Source organism: Pan paniscus, chromosome 5 (assembly GCF_029289425.2).
Source record: "Pan paniscus chromosome 5, NHGRI_mPanPan1-v2.0_pri, whole genome shotgun sequence".
In the NCBI taxonomy this organism is placed as follows: Eukaryota; Metazoa; Chordata; class Mammalia; order Primates; family Hominidae; genus Pan; species Pan paniscus.
In genome coordinates this window covers 50,258,290-50,273,563 of record NC_073254.2, presented here as the reverse complement: position 1 = coordinate 50,273,563, position 15,274 = coordinate 50,258,290, and the positions used below count along the sequence as shown (strand labels likewise).

At 48.3% G+C, this 15,274-nt stretch overlaps 1 protein-coding gene across 1 annotated transcript; it reads left to right on the top strand.

Moving 5' to 3' along the window:
• Positions 1-7,343: 7,343 nt before the first annotated feature.
• Positions 7,344-14,987, top strand: CLPS (colipase). The gene is made up of 2 exons (XM_055113514.2): positions 7,344-9,352; positions 9,806-14,987. The coding sequence occupies exons 1-2, from the start codon at positions 9,176-9,178 to the stop codon at positions 9,935-9,937; spliced, it is 309 nt and encodes a 102-aa protein (XP_054969489.1). The 5' UTR covers positions 7,344-9,175; the 3' UTR covers positions 9,938-14,987.
• Positions 14,988-15,274: the final 287 nt, after the last annotated feature.

Here is a 15,274-nt window from a genome sequence, read left to right as displayed (position 1 = left end):
TTTCCCCCCGCAAAAGCGCTGTCCACATCCCATCCCACCCCGCCCCTGCCTGGCTCCCTAGTCGCCTTCCCAGAACCTCCAACTCCACCACTCCGGAGGTCAGCAAAGCCTTTCCTGGTTGCCTTCTGGTCACTGGTTTTTCGTCCTTAGCATTCAGTCAACGATTTCTAAAAGCATACTATGTGTTAAGATTATGTTGGAGAACATCTAAGCAAAACCACAGATAAAAAAGACAGGGCCCCCGTCCTCAAAGACAGTGAAATATTTACATATATAATATACGTATATATGTAGTCTATATAAATATATATATAAAACGCCTGTATATGCAGACTGATTGTGTGATAACAGAAGCAACTACAAAGTATAGCAGACAACATTCTTTATGAGCCTTCTCAGACCTGAACATATGTGTTTTGTCAAATACAATGCCTTTCTCCCCTTGTTTCTATTTGTTTGTTACATATTTCCCCATTTAAATATATATATGTTTTAATATATTATATATATATAATACATATTTCTCCTGATTTTATAGGTAAATACATGGCTAGTGTAAAGAACTAGGAAAATTCCACTGGGCGCGGGGGCTCACGCCTGTAATCCCAGCACTTTGGAAGGCCAAGGCAGGCGGATCATGAGGTCAGGAGATCGAGACCATCCTGGCTAACACAGTGAAACCCCGTCTCTACTAAAAATACAAAAAAATTAGCCGGGCGTGGCAGCATGCGCCTGTTGTCCCAGCTGCTGGGGAGGCTGAGGCAGAAGAATGGTGTGAACTCGGGAGGCGGAGCTTGCAGTGAGCCGAGATCGCGCCACTGCACTCCAGCCTGGGTGACAGAGCAAGACTCCGTCTCAAAAAAAAAAAAAAAAATCATAACACCAACGTCCGGAGCTAAGGAAAGACAAGACAATCTTAAAAACATGGACTTTGGGGTTCAACAGGCCTGGATTTGAATGAGCTACTTACTAAGTAACCATCCATGGACTTAACCTTCCTTCCTGAGCCTCAGTTTCGCCATCTATTAAATGCAGGAAATGCACTTACGCCGGGCGTAGTGGCGGGTGCCTGTATTCCCAGCTACTCAGGAGGCTGAGACAGGAGAATTGCTTGAACCCCGGGAAGCAGAGGTGGCAGTGAGCTGAGATCGCACCATTGCACTCCAGCCTGGGCAACAAGAGCAAAACTCCATTTCAAAAAATAATAATAATAATTTTTTTTTTAAAGTGCTCAAAGGTACATTAGTGGTCTCTAATCCCAGCACTTTGGGAGGCCGGGCAGTCCGATCACTTGAGCTCAGGAATTCTAGACTTAGCCTGGGCAACATAGCAAGACTCCCGTCTCTACAAAAAATACACAACTTAGCCAGGCATAGCCAGGCATGGTGGTGCTTGCCTGCAGTCGCAGCTACTTGGGAGGTTGAGGTGGGAGAATCACTGGAGCCCAGGAGGTCGAGGCTGCAGTGAACCATGATCACACCACTGCACTCCAGTCTGGGCTTTAACAAAAAAAGAGAAAGTACTCAAAAATGTTGGTGATTATTATTATTACCATTGTCAATCCCTGCAGTTTCCCCCTTCTGAACATACTCCTTTACACAATTGGATGATGTATGTACAATTTTATTTTATTTTATTTTATTTTATTTTTATTTTACTTTTCTTGAGACAGAGTTTCGCTCTTGTTGCCCAAGCTGGAGTGCAATGGCACTATCTTGGCTCACAGCAACCTCCGCCTCCCTGGTTCAAGCGATCCTCCTGTCTCAGCCTCCCAAGTAGCTGGGATTACAGGCATGCACTGCCATGCCCAGCTAGTTTTTTGTTTTGTTTTGTTTTTTGTTCTTTGAGACAGAGTTTCGCTCTTGTTGCCCAGGCTGGAGTGCAGTGGCACGATCTTGGCTCATGGCAACCTCCACCTTCCTGGTTCAACTGATTCTCCTGCCTCAGCCTCCTGAGTAGCTGGGATTACAGGCATGGCCGCCACACCCAGCTAATTTTGTATTTTTAGTAGAGACAGGGTTTCTCCATGTTGGTCAGGCTGGTCTCGAACTCCCAACCTCAGGTGATCCACCTGCCTCGGCCTCCCAAAGTGCTGGATTGCAGGCATGAGCCACCGCGCCCGGCCGTATGTACATTTTTTTCACTTAGCATTATAATGTTAATATTTTCTCCTATTTTTTTCCCTTTGGTATGTTTTGTCAGTTTCACCATTTTTTTTTTTTTTTTTTTTTTTTTAGACAGAGTTTTGCTCTGTCACCCAGGCTGGAGTACAGTGGCTCAGTCTCAGTTCACTACAACCTCCACCTCCCGGGTTCAAGCGATTCTCCTGTCTCAACTTCCCAAGTAGCTGAGAGTACAGGCATGAGCCACCATACCCAGCTAATTTTTGTATTTTTAGTAGAGGCGGGGTTTCACCATGTTGGCCAGGCTGGTCTCGAACTCCTGACCTAAAGTGATCCACCTGCCTCGGCCTCCCAAAGTGCTGGGATTACAGGCTTGAGCCACTGAGCCTGGCCCTTCACTTTTTCACTTTATTTATTTTTTTTGAGACGAAGTCTCACTCTGTTGCTCAAGGTGGAGTGCAGTGGCACAATCTCGGCTCACTGCAACCTCCACCCACCTCCTGGATTCAAGTGATTCTCCTGCCTCAGCCTCCCAAGTAGCTGGGACTACAGCCGTGAGCCACTACACTCAGCTAATTTTTGTATTTTTATACAGACAGGGTTTCACTATGTTGGCCAGGCTGGTCTCGAACTCCTGACCTAGTGATCCGCCCGCCTTGGCCTCCCAAAGTGCTGGGATTACAGCTGCGCCCGGCCAGTAAGGTTGTTTTGTTTAATTTTGTTTTGTTTTGTTTTGTTTTTTTGAGACGAAGTTTCGCTCTTGATGCCCAGGCTTGAGTGCAATGGCACAGTCTTGGATCACTACAACCGCCGCCTCCCAGGTTCAAGCGATTCTCCTGCCTCAGCCTCCCAAGTAACTGGGATTACAGGCATGTGCCACCATGCCTGGCTAATTTTGTATTTTTAGTAGAGACGGGGTTTCATTATGTTAGTCAGGCTGGTCTCAAACTCCTGACCTCAAGTTATCTGCCCGCCTCGGCCTCCCAAAGTGTTGGGATTACAGGCGTGAGCCACCGCACCTGGCTCAGGTTGTTTTTAATAGTAAAAAAGTGGCTGGGTGCAGTGGCTCACACCTGTAATCCCAACATTAATAATAATTTTGAAGCTAGCTTATTTATTAAAGATTTTACTTACATTACATAAACTTGAAACAGCATTTGACTAGTCTTTTCTTTTTTCCTGATAAAGTGTTCAAGTGCTTTTATTTTCTTAAGCCAATTAGAGCTCTTTTATTTATTTTCAGTAGTGAAACACTGTGCACACCACCCATAAATACATAGACATATCAGGCATGCCTATAGAAGTACATCTTACAGATTTACAAAAACCTTTTTTTTTTTTCCTATTTTAATCTTTCAGATTCTTTTTGTTTGTTTTTGAGATGGAGTCTCACTCTGTCACCTAGGCCGGAGTGCAGTGGTGCAATCTTGGCTCACTGCAACCTGTGCCTCCCAAATTGAAACGATTCTTCTGCCTCAGCCTCCCGAGTAGCTGGGATTACAGGTGCCTGCCACCATCCTCAGTTAATTTTTCTATTTTTAGTAGAGATGGGGTTTCGCCAGGTTGGCCAGGAAGGTCTCAAACACCTGACCTCAGGAGTTATCAAATTCTTGATAACCTCTTTCACAACCCTAAGCAGTTGACAGCTAAATAGCCTTAAATTTGCATATTAAAGGAAACAGTTCAGGTGAAAGTCAAACAGCAAAATTTACATTATAAGGTGCGCCGAGAAAAGTCTGGTGTTCTAGAGGGAAATTAAAACAGATTTAATTGCCAATTAAACATAAAAGTATGGAAATTATAAAGGCCTTTTAAATACACACACACATACCTTGTAGCTTTTACTTCAGAACTTTTAGCCATGAAATAAATACAAATTCACCTGGCTTGCAAAAAGAACTTGTTGGATCTAAACAGTGGTTTTTCTCTTAATAGAAAAATAACAGCAGATTGCCGGGCGTGGTGGCTCACGCCTGTAATCCCAGCACTGTGGGAGGCCAAAGCGGGCAGATCATGAGGTCAGGAGTTCCAGACCAGACTGGCCAACATAGTGAAACCCCATCTCTACTAAAAATACAAAAAATTAGCCGGGTGTGGTGGCGGGCACCTATAATCCCAGCTACTCAGGAGGCTGAGGCAGGAGAATGGCTTGAACCCGGGAGGCAGAGGTTGCAGTGAGATGAGATTGTGCCATTGCACTCCAGGCTGGGCAACAGAGTGAGACTCCATTGAAAGGAAGGGAGGGAGGAAGGAAGGAAGGAAGGAAGGAAGGAGGGAAGGAAGGAAGGAAGATTTAGAGCAGGCAGAGAAGAAAAATAGAGAAAAAGATGACTTAGGAATTCTATAGTTTGCAGGTCAACCTTAGGGCTCTTTTTCCTTAATGTAAATGTGCACAAAGACCATGTTATTTCCATTTTACATAAACTTTGTCAAGTAGAGGTGCCATAAAAGCTACGGAGTGCTCAAAAGGGCGTCATTTTCTTTGTTTTCTCCTCATTCTGAAACCACCTTTGCAAAATTATGACTGAGACAGTGAAAGAGATCTAACTTAACTGACTCCATCTTGCTTCTAACCTCCAAGCTGTCCTTGTTCATTCCTAGGCATAAGCTGAACTAACTTTGGGAGAAACTTAGTTTATAGTTTAAACAAAGACAGTAACAGCCCTTTCCCAAAGCTGACTTCATTCTTGCCTGGGGACTAGATTGCCTTTGTAGGACTAACATTAGCCACAAGATTAGAAATTATGGTTTAGGAGTCACGCAGCTGGAGGCTACAAGATCCTGATCCTCCCTAAACTACTCCTAAGATCAGTGCTTGAGATACTTTGCTGACCCTGCACTTGATGGATCAGCTGGCCCCACCCAGATCAATAAACTGGCCCTCACCCAGTAACTGACTGGGTACACGAAGACAGCTCTGAGTCCCTATGATTTCATCTCTGACCAATCATCACCCCTGGCTCAGTGGCTTCCCCCCACCCACCAAGTTATCTTCAAAAACCCTGCTCCCTGCTGGGCATGGTGGCTCACGCCTGTAATCCCAGCACTTTGGGAGACTGAGGCAGGTGGATCACTTGAGGTCAGGAGTTCGAGACCAGCCTGACCAACATGGTGAAACCCCATATCTACTAAAAATACAAAATTAGCCGAGCATGGTGGCACATGCCTGTAATCCCAGCTACTCAAGAGGCTGAGGCAGGAGAATCACTTGAACCCAGGAGGCGGAGGTTGCAGTGAGCCAAGATCATGCCATTGCACTCCAACCTGGGCAACAAGAGCGAAACTCTGTCTCAACAGCAACAACAACTCTAAAACTCTAGTCTCCTGCACCTGCACAGCTGGCTCTGCATGAAATACTCTTTCTCCACTGCAATTCCCCTGTCTTGATGAATCGGCTCTATCTAGGTAGTGGGCAAGGTGAACCCCTTGAGTGGTTACATCCTGAGGGCTGTGTCACAGGCCATGGTTGCTCATATTTGGCTCAGAATAAATCTATTCAAATATTGTACAGAGTTTGACTCTTTTCATTGACAGGTACTTAATTTTTGCTTTCCTTTTAGAAGCACATACAGTGTCAAAGTTCTCTTTGCTACACTTCATTTGTAATGGAAAAAACTCCAGCCTTTTTCCTCTGCAAGCTTGGCTGAGACCAACTAGGGACAGGGCTGATGGTTTTCACAGCTCCCTTCATGGAGAGAAATCACTCCTCTGATTCCTTTGCCAGTCTCCATCTTGACTTGTGAGAAGGGAATAGTGATTCCCTTCCCTGTGGCTCACCTCACAGAGGTCCTGGGGGTGGGGAGCAGGTAGAGAAAAGAGAAGGAAGGATCAGAGTGAACTCATAGGAAAAAGTGCTTTCAAACACTGAGTTCTATAAAAGAGAGGGGGGATAGTGTTCTTTCATCAATGGTATTTCTGCATCGCTGGAACCAAATTGGTTTTTCTCATTTTGAGAGTCTCCTGGTTGTTCCTCCAGCTATTTCTCTACATTCCACACCCCAGGGATGTAAAGGTGAGAGGAAGGGGGTCATATTACATGGCTGGGCACCCGCCATGTGCCAGGCACTTCCGAAGGTGTTCCACGTGCATTGTCTTAATCATGACCTCAGGAAGTAGGAGGCGTTATCCCCCTAAGGTAAATAAGGAAAGTGAGGTTCAGGGAGCTTCACTTTCAATAATGTGTCTGAGGCCACGTAGCTCTAGTAAATGCTGAATTTTGAAGCCAGCTTGGTCTGGATCAAAGCTGTGCTTGAGGCTGGGCACAGTGGCTCACACCTGTAATCCCAACACTTTAGGAGGCCGAGGTGGGAAGATTGCTTGAGCCCACGAGTTTTAGACCTGGGAGGCTTAGGGGGAGGATTGCTTGATCTCAGGAGGTGGAGGCTGCAGTGAGCCAAGATGGCACAACTGCACTTCGGCCTAGGTGACAGAGTGAGACTTTGTCTCAAAAAATTAAATTAAATTAAATTAAAAGCTGTGCTTGAGGCCTGGGCCTCTCAGTGGAGCTGTCTTCTACCTCCTGGGATGGAGAGGGGAAGGGCAGGGGCCTCTGGCTGCCATGACTAGTCCTTCAGGAAAAGCTGCTCTGTTCCCATGCCTGAGCAAACTCAGGCAGCTGTGCCCTTCCCAGCTTCCCGAGGCCCCTGCTCCATCTGAGGCTCATGAGACCTCTTCATTCTCAGCCAGGACTAGCGACTGCTCATGCGCGCACGTGGCCTTGGGTAGGAGGCAGCGTGAGTGGAAACCTTAACTAAAGGGGTGAGTATCTGATGCTGGAATTGCAGATAGTAAGTGAGGTAGAAAGGAAAGGGGAGAGAGGCATTTAGGAAGGGCCTCCTAAGGGCCCTTGAGTCAGGCCTGCAGGCAGCCCCTGGTGTGAGGGCAGGGGGAGGGTACCAAAGTGAAAGCACACACACCCTGGCCTGCTGGGGGTTGCAGAACTGTCAGCCCCAGGGATCTGGGCATGGCCTGGAATCCCCCGAGGAGACTGAAGGAAGGTTGAGGGGTGGGAGGCTGGGATCCTCGTCCCTGGAGTCTGACACTGCTAGACACCTGGGCTTGGGTGGGCCAAAGGCAAGGCCTGACTGTAGCGAGGCAGAGAGGCCCCAAGTACACAGAATGTAAGCAGGCACTCACACCATAGGTGCCTCTCTTGCCTTGGATTCATCCAGGCACTGCCCAGGAGCTCAAGACACAAGGGCAGCCACCCTTACCCACTGCTTATGTGGCATATGGGAATATACAATATAAATATATTCTTATAATTGTATATAATAATGTTTATATATATGTAACACATATAAATGTGTATTAATTCAACCCTCACAACTCTTTAAATTATCCTTAGTTGACAGATAAGATGAAAGGCAGAATAGTTGGAACAGACAGTAAGTTTGCCTCACTAATAACTTGTACACAGTCCATACTCTTAACCATGATGCAACACAATTATCACCAACACACACACACACACACGAAAAAGGCCACCAGGTACTCACCCAGTTTCCTTATCAGGAACCGCCCCACAGCAGATTGGCCACAGCTGTGCCTCTGCCCACGGCCAGCCCTGTGGGATGCAGGTGGGTCTCGTGAGGTCAGGGCCCCTTTTATAGCCCCATCACCACAGCTGGCTCTGTCTCCTGCCACCCACACCAGCTGTCCCACTCGACATGGAGAAGATCCTGATCCTCCTGCTTGTCGCCCTCTCTGTGGCCTATGCAGCTCCTGGCCCCCGGGGGATCATTATCAACCTGGTAAGAGGGTCTTCAGGGGAGGCGCCTCCTGAGTCCCCAGATGAAGACTTCCTAAGCTTGGACCTTGACCTCTGATGTCTCCACCTGGACTGGCAGGGGCTGGGAGGAGTGGCATCTTGCATCCCTCTGTTTACTTCCATGTCCTGTCCTATGTCTCTTCCCAGAGGCCACAGGAAAGGCTGATCAGCCCCTCTCCAGCTCCAACTGGAGCATGCTCAGAGCAGCAGCTCAACCTGGCTATGAGGGACCTTTTTTTTTCTTTTTTTTTCTTTTTGAAACGGAGTCTTACTCTGTCACCAGGCTGGAGTGTAGTGGCACAATCTCGGCTCACTGCAATCTCTGCTTCCCAGGTTCAAATGATTCTCCTGCCTCAGCCTCCCAAGAAGCTGGGATTACAGGTGCCTGCCATAACGCTCAGCTATTTTTTGTATTTTTAGTAGAAACAGGGTTTCACCATGTTGCCCAGGCTAGTCTCAAACTCCTGACCTCGTGATCCGCCCACCTCGGCCTCCCAAAGTGCTGGGATTACAGGCATGAGCCACCTCACCTGGCCCTACGAGGGAGCTTTGTAAAAATCCAGAGCCCTGGGCTTCCATCCTGAGAAAATGCTTTGTGCCAATCATTCCAGCTTCTGACTTATGGAGATGCCTCGGAGATGTTTACTCATTCTGTTCTCATAATAACCACTGAGGGAGGTGTTTTCAGAGTCAGCCCTGTCTTCAGACAGAGAGAGGGTGAGCAACCTGCCTGAGGTCACATAGCTGGAAAGTGGTTCAGCTGGGGCCCCACCACTGCCCCACACCACCTCTCCACCATGGGTCTTGGCTGGGAAAGCCCTTCCAGAACGTCCATGCGGTTGAAAGGTTCTGAACTCTCTTAACTTGGGGCCATGGCTGGACTTGGAGGTCCAGGACCCTTGGAGATTATAGATCAGATCTGTTGGGGGAGGAAGGAGTCTTGCAGGGAGATGCAATCTTCACCGCCTCCTTAAAGAGGCGTGGGACCCAGAGTGGTTTGGAGAACTTGTCTAGGGGCCTTGTGTGCACATTCCAAATGGGAACACTGAGGCTTGGGAGGCAGTGACTTGCCCAGAGTCACACAGGAGGTTGGTAGCACAGCCGGTACTAGAACCCAGGGGTCCTGACCCTCTGTGCAGGGCTGCTTCTCTGTCACCGCATGCCCACTTCTCACGTGGGTGGGGGGCACAGAGGCCACCAGACCCAGGGGATGGACTCCTTCACACACTTCCCTACCAGGGGAGACACTGTTAGTGGTAGTGTGTGGTGGGTACAGGTCTGAATGGAGAAGGGACCTGAGGGAGTGGGGCCTGGGCTGACTGGCTGCTCCTGGCAGGAGAACGGTGAGCTCTGCATGAATAGTGCCCAGTGTAAGAGCAACTGCTGCCAGCATTCGAGTGCGCTGGGCCTGGCCCGCTGCACATCCATGGCCAGCGAGAACAGCGAGTGCTCTGTCAAGGTGGGTGCCTGAGGACTTGGCGTGGGTGGGGGAGAATGGGGAGGAGGGCCCTGAACACTTGTGAGTGGGATCAGGGAGGGGGGTCAGCCTGGACACTGAATGTTGAGGAGACGAGAGGGAGGTCGACAGGTGTCAAAGCACTTTCCCATCCCATCATCTCTCTTGACCCTCCCGAGTGACCAGTGAGATGGGTGGGGGTGGGGATTTGTTATCCCCATTTCATGGCTGGGTAAATAGAGGCTCCCCAGAGAGATCAAGCTAGTAAGAGCAAATGAGCCAGAGCAGAGGTCAGAGCTGGGGTCTCCAGGGCCCACGGCACCCCTGGGGAGGCAGGTGGGAGAGGCACTCCCCGAAAACACAGGCTGGACTACTGGTTCTCTAGGTCAGGCAGGGGACAAGTGATGTCCAAAGTATCTCCCCATAGCCTTGACTCCATTGGCTGTGTCTCTGCAGACGCTCTATGGGATTTACTACAAGTGTCCCTGTGAGCGTGGCCTGACCTGTGAGGGAGACAAGACCATCGTGGGCTCCATCACCAACACCAACTTTGGCATCTGCCATGACGCTGGACGCTCCAAGCAGTGAGACTGCCCACCCACTCCCACACCTAGCCCAGAATGCTGTAGGCCACTAGGCGCAGGGGCATCTCTCCCCTGCTCCAGCGCATCTCCCGGGCTGGCCACCTCCTTGACCAGCATATCTGTTTTCTGATTGCGCTCTTCACAATTAAAGGCCTCCTGCAAACCTTTCCCAGTCTCCTGCATATTCTTTCTGAGTCAGCATCTTCTCTGAAGTTGCATCAGGCCTTTGGTCCACCAGGGCAGGCTTCAGGCAGGTCAGAAGAACAAGGGATGGGTCTGGGGCTGAAGAAGTTGTGGCCAAACAGATTGGAGACTGAAGACAAAGCTGTGAAGGAGGCCCAGCCAGCCTGGGAAACCCTCCATTTCTGGGGAGAAGTCACGCCTACCTGGGATGCCCTCCTTGTCCCTCCGGTTCTCAAAGAGACAAGCGGGCACATGTGCATGCACGCGCACACACACACACACACACACACTTGTGGGTAAGGAGTTTTAATGGCCCATGTTCGTCACCCTGCATCAGAAGCATCAGAGTCCTGGGCTCTCACCTCTTTTCTGGACACAATTCTCAAATATGACAGCTAGCTGACACAACTCATGTGTTAAGGGGTCAGACCACTCTCAATTGCTATGAGCTTACTCTCTGCCAGCAAATGCTCACAAGGATCCCAGGAGGGAGAATTTCTCATCTCCACTTTATAGATAGAGACCAAGTTTCAGAGAGGAGCTTGCCCAATGTCACATAATCAGAAGATGTTGGCACTCTACCATCTAACTCCACTGCCCTGCTTCTATGATTCCTTTTTTTTGAAACAGAGTCTCTCTCTGTTGCCCAGACTGGAGTGCAGTGGAGTGATCTCTTGGCTCACTGCAACCTCCACCTCCCAGGTTCAAGCGATTCTCCTGCCCCAGCCTCCCCTAGTAGCTGGGATTACAGGCGCCTACCACCACGCCCGGCTAATTTTTGTGTTTTTAGTAGAGACGGGGTTTCATCGTGTTGTCCAGGCTGGTCTCAAACTCCTGACCCCAGGTGATCCACCACCTCAGCCTCCCAAAGTGCTGGGATTACAGGTATGAGCCACCGTGCCCGGCCTTATGATTCCTTTTTCTTTCCCAATTATTCACATTAAGAAAAATGGGTGGAAACTGTAAGGAATTTAATTTTGCCTTAATATAAAAATTGTATATCCCCTGGAGCCATCAAACATGAGTTACCTTAGGCAGTACTGGGGTGCCCATCATCCAGGTACGCAGGTGGAAGCTCACTGAACCCTCAGTGGAGATGCTAGAGAGGAGATTCCCACAGAGAGTGAGGGACAGTGAACTGAATGAAACTTCGATGTCGTCCCAGCCCCAGGATCTTGCAGTTTTGTGATCAATGAATCCTTCTGTAACCACAGGCTTATGAGTTAGGATTGCATTCAACTGTAAGTAGCAGAAAAACCCAAGTAATTATGGCTGAAGCAAATAGGAACGTATATTTCTCATGAATCCAAAGCAAAGACACAGGAAGTGCTGGCATTCTTTTGGTGGCTGGTAGCTGTTGACCTTCTCTTCAAGGTTGCCACATGCCTTAGCAGCAGCTCCTGACTTCACGTTCTCACCGTATTCGAAGGCAGGAAGCATGGAGTAGCTGGCAGCTGGGAAGGCAGGAGAAGGAGCAGAGAGTTTCTTCTTGCATACCCTTTTTTTTTTTTTTTTTTTTTTTGAGGCAGAGTTTTGCTCTTGTTGCCCAAGCCAGAGTGCAGTGGCACGATCTCGGCTCCCTGCAACTTCTGCCTCCTGGGTTCATGCGATTCTCCTGCTTCAGCCTCCCGAGTAGCTGAGACTACAGGCGCCTGCCACCATGCCTGGCTGATTTTTTGCATTTTTGGTAGAGACAGGGTTTCACCATGTTGGCCAGGCTGATCTTGAATTCCTTACCTCAGGTGATCCACCTGCCTCGGCCTCCCAAAGTGCTGGGATTACAGGCATGAACCATGGCACCTGGACCATACCCTCTTCTTATCTTTCCTCAAATCCTCAAGGCCGACTTCTCTTCATATCTCAGTGGCTAGAACTAGGTTATCTGACTACCTCTAGCTGCAAGGGACGCTGGGAAAGCAAAGGGAATAAGATCCTTCTCCTGGGGCCAGGTTCATTGATGCCCAAACAATATTGGGTTTCAGTTGGCAGGGAAGGGGGCAATGGCTATTAGGAAACCAGGTAATGGTGTCTGCCACATATGAATTATGTGCTCAACAAGAGGAGCTTTCAATACCTTAACCCAGGAGGGGTCTCAGGCCCTGAGCAGGGCTGAGTCACGCTTCTTGGTGCCACATTCGGTCCTGGAGATCTGCATTCATGTCCCCTTCATGTGTTCACTGAATGACCACAGTGTGCCTGGCACCGTGTTTTGGACTGTGGGGGGCATAAGGAAAATGTCCCTGGTCTTCAAAAGTGAGTAGGGAGTTGGGCTTTGGGCTCTGCAGAAGCAAGTGACCAAGACCCCAACCATTATGTAGCTTGCATTTTATTTCCAACGGCCAGTGCTCCCGTAGACTCTCAATTTCTGCTGCTTTTCAGCATCACACGCCTACACAGCAGAGGCACAGTCTAACCACAGCTCAAGGAACCAGATGGTCCCCACTTACAATGGTTTGACTGACAATTTTTCAACTTTATGATGGTGCAAAAGCAATATGCATTCAGTAGAACATCAATAAATTACATGAGATATATTCGACACTTTATTCTAAAATAGGCTTTGTGTTATTTTTCCCAGCTAATGTAAGCATTCTGATTGAGCACATTTAAGGTAGGCTAAGCTAAGCTATGATATTCAGTAGGTTAGGTGTATTAAATACTTTTTTTTTTTTTTGAGACAGGGTCTCACTCTGTGACCCAGGCTGGAATGCAGTGGCATGATCATGGCTCACTACAGCCTTGACATCCTGGGCTCAAGTGATCCTCCCACCTCAGTTCCCCAAGTGCTAGAACTATAGGCGTGTGCCACCATGCCTGGCTAATTTATTTATTTATTTATTTATTTTTGCGGCGGGGGGAAGATGGAGTCTGTCTCTGTTGCCCAGAGTGGAGTGCAATAGTGCGATCTCGGCTCACTGCAGCCTCTGCCTCCCAGGTTCAAGCAATTCTCCTGCCTCAGCCTCCCGAGTAGCTGGGACTACAGGCACATGCCACCACGTCCAGCTAATTTATTTATTTATTTATTTGTATTTTTAGTAGAGATGGGGTTTCACCATATTGCCCAGGCTGGTTGCGAACTCCTGAGCTCAGGCAATCTGCCCACCTAGGCCTCTGAAAGTGCTAGGATTACAGGTGTGAGCCTCCATGCCCGGACTTAATTTTTGTATTTTTAGTGGAGATGGGGTTTCACCATGATGCCCACGCTGGTCTTAAACTCCTAGGCTCAAGCAATCCGCCCACCTCAAACTCCTAAAGTGCTGGGATTACAGGCACAAGCCACCACACCTGCCCATTAAATGTATTTTCTTTTTCTTTTTCTATTTTTTTTTTTGGAGACAGAGTCTAACTCTGTCACCCAGGCTGGAATGCAATGGCACGATCTCGGCTCGCTGCAACCTCCACCTCCCGGGTTCAAGTGATTCTCCTGCCTCAGCCTCCCGAGTAGCTGGGATTACAGGCATGCCCACCACGCCCAGCTAATTTTTGTATTTTTAGTAGAGACGGGGTTTCACCATGTTGGTCAGGCTGGTCTTGAACTCCTGACCTTGTGATCCGCCTGCTTCAGCCTCCCAAAGTGCTAGGATTACAGGCGTGAGCCCCCGCGCCCGGCCTATTAAACGTATTTTCAACTTATGATATTTTCAACTTAAACAATGTGTTTATCAGGATGTAGCCCCATCGTAAGTCAAGGAGCATCTGTACTTTATTCCCTACAAATCTCTTTGGATTCTGACAACGGCAGCCTCTACCAATGACCACTTTTCCCATAGGGCGGCGGAATCTCCATGGCTTGTGAAGGGGTCTAGAAAATGCCGCTGAAGCATAAAAATTATTTTGAGCAGAAGGCATTTGAAAATGGGCCTTTTTCTTTCTTTCTTTTTTTTTTGAGACAGAGTCTTGCTCTGTCGCCCAGGCTGGAATGCAGTGGTGCGACCATGGCTCACTGCAGCCTCAACCTCCTGGTGCTCAAGTGATCCTCCTGCCTCAGCCTCCTAAGTAGCTAGGACTACATATGCGTGCCACCACCTGGCTATGTTGCTGTTGTTGTTTGTTTTTAGACACGGGGTTTCGCAATGCTGCCCAGGCTGGATGAGAATAGGCTCTTTTCTGAACTCCTTTGTCTGCCTAAATGCAGAGCCCTGCAAAAGAGCTCCATTGTCATAAATCCCCCTCCCAGGAGTTTCTCAAAACCAGGGAAAATTGACTCATTGCTGGAGGGGAGAATAGTTGGCACCACACCTAAACAGTCAGGTCACGAAACTATAATAGCTCCCATCTTTTCTCCTAAGGGCCCATTCATCTTTCCTAAAAATTACTTTTCTATAAGTGTCCTTTCTCCTCCTCCCCTTCTTCTATTGAGATGGTATATAACCCCCAAATTCTAACTTCCTTCTAGAGTCACACTCTTCCATGAACTTCCCTACATTCTGAATAAAAATCGGTCGTTTCTCTTTTATCAGTTTAATTCTCAGGCCTTCAAATACTGAACCTAAGAGGATAGAGGATAAGTTTTCCTCCCCCAACACTTGGAACAAGTTTAATCATGTCAGCAACGTATCTTCCCCAACTCCCTTTCTTTTTTGTTTTTGTTTTTTTTTCCGTATGAGGCTAAAAATGTTTATTAAAAAAATTAACAACTTTGTTTTAAAGCATTTTATATTCCTGGATGAAAATATTCAATATTGGAAAAAAGTGAAATTTCAGCCGGGCACAGTGGCTCATGCCTGTAATCCCAGCACTTTGAGAGGCGGAGGCAGGATTGCTTGAGGCCAGGAGTTTGAGACCAGCCTGGGCAACATGGTGAGATCTCCCCCTCCCCATCTCTACAAAAATCTTAAAAATTAGTTAGGCGTGGTAGCGCACACCTGTGGTCCCAGTTACTCAGGAGGCTGAGATGGGAAAATCACTTGAGCCCAGAAGGATGAGGCTGCAGTGAGCTGAGATGGAGCCACTGCACTGTAGCCTGGGTGACAGAGTGAGACCCTGTCTCAAACAAAACAAAATCAAACCATAAAATTTCCTCAAATTAATTTTTTTTTGAGACAGGGTCTTGCTCTGTTGCCCAGGCTGGAGTGCAGTGGTACGATCTCGGCTCACTGCAACCTCCACCTCCCAGGTTCAAGCGATTCTCCTACCTCAGCCCCCTGAGTAGCTGGGA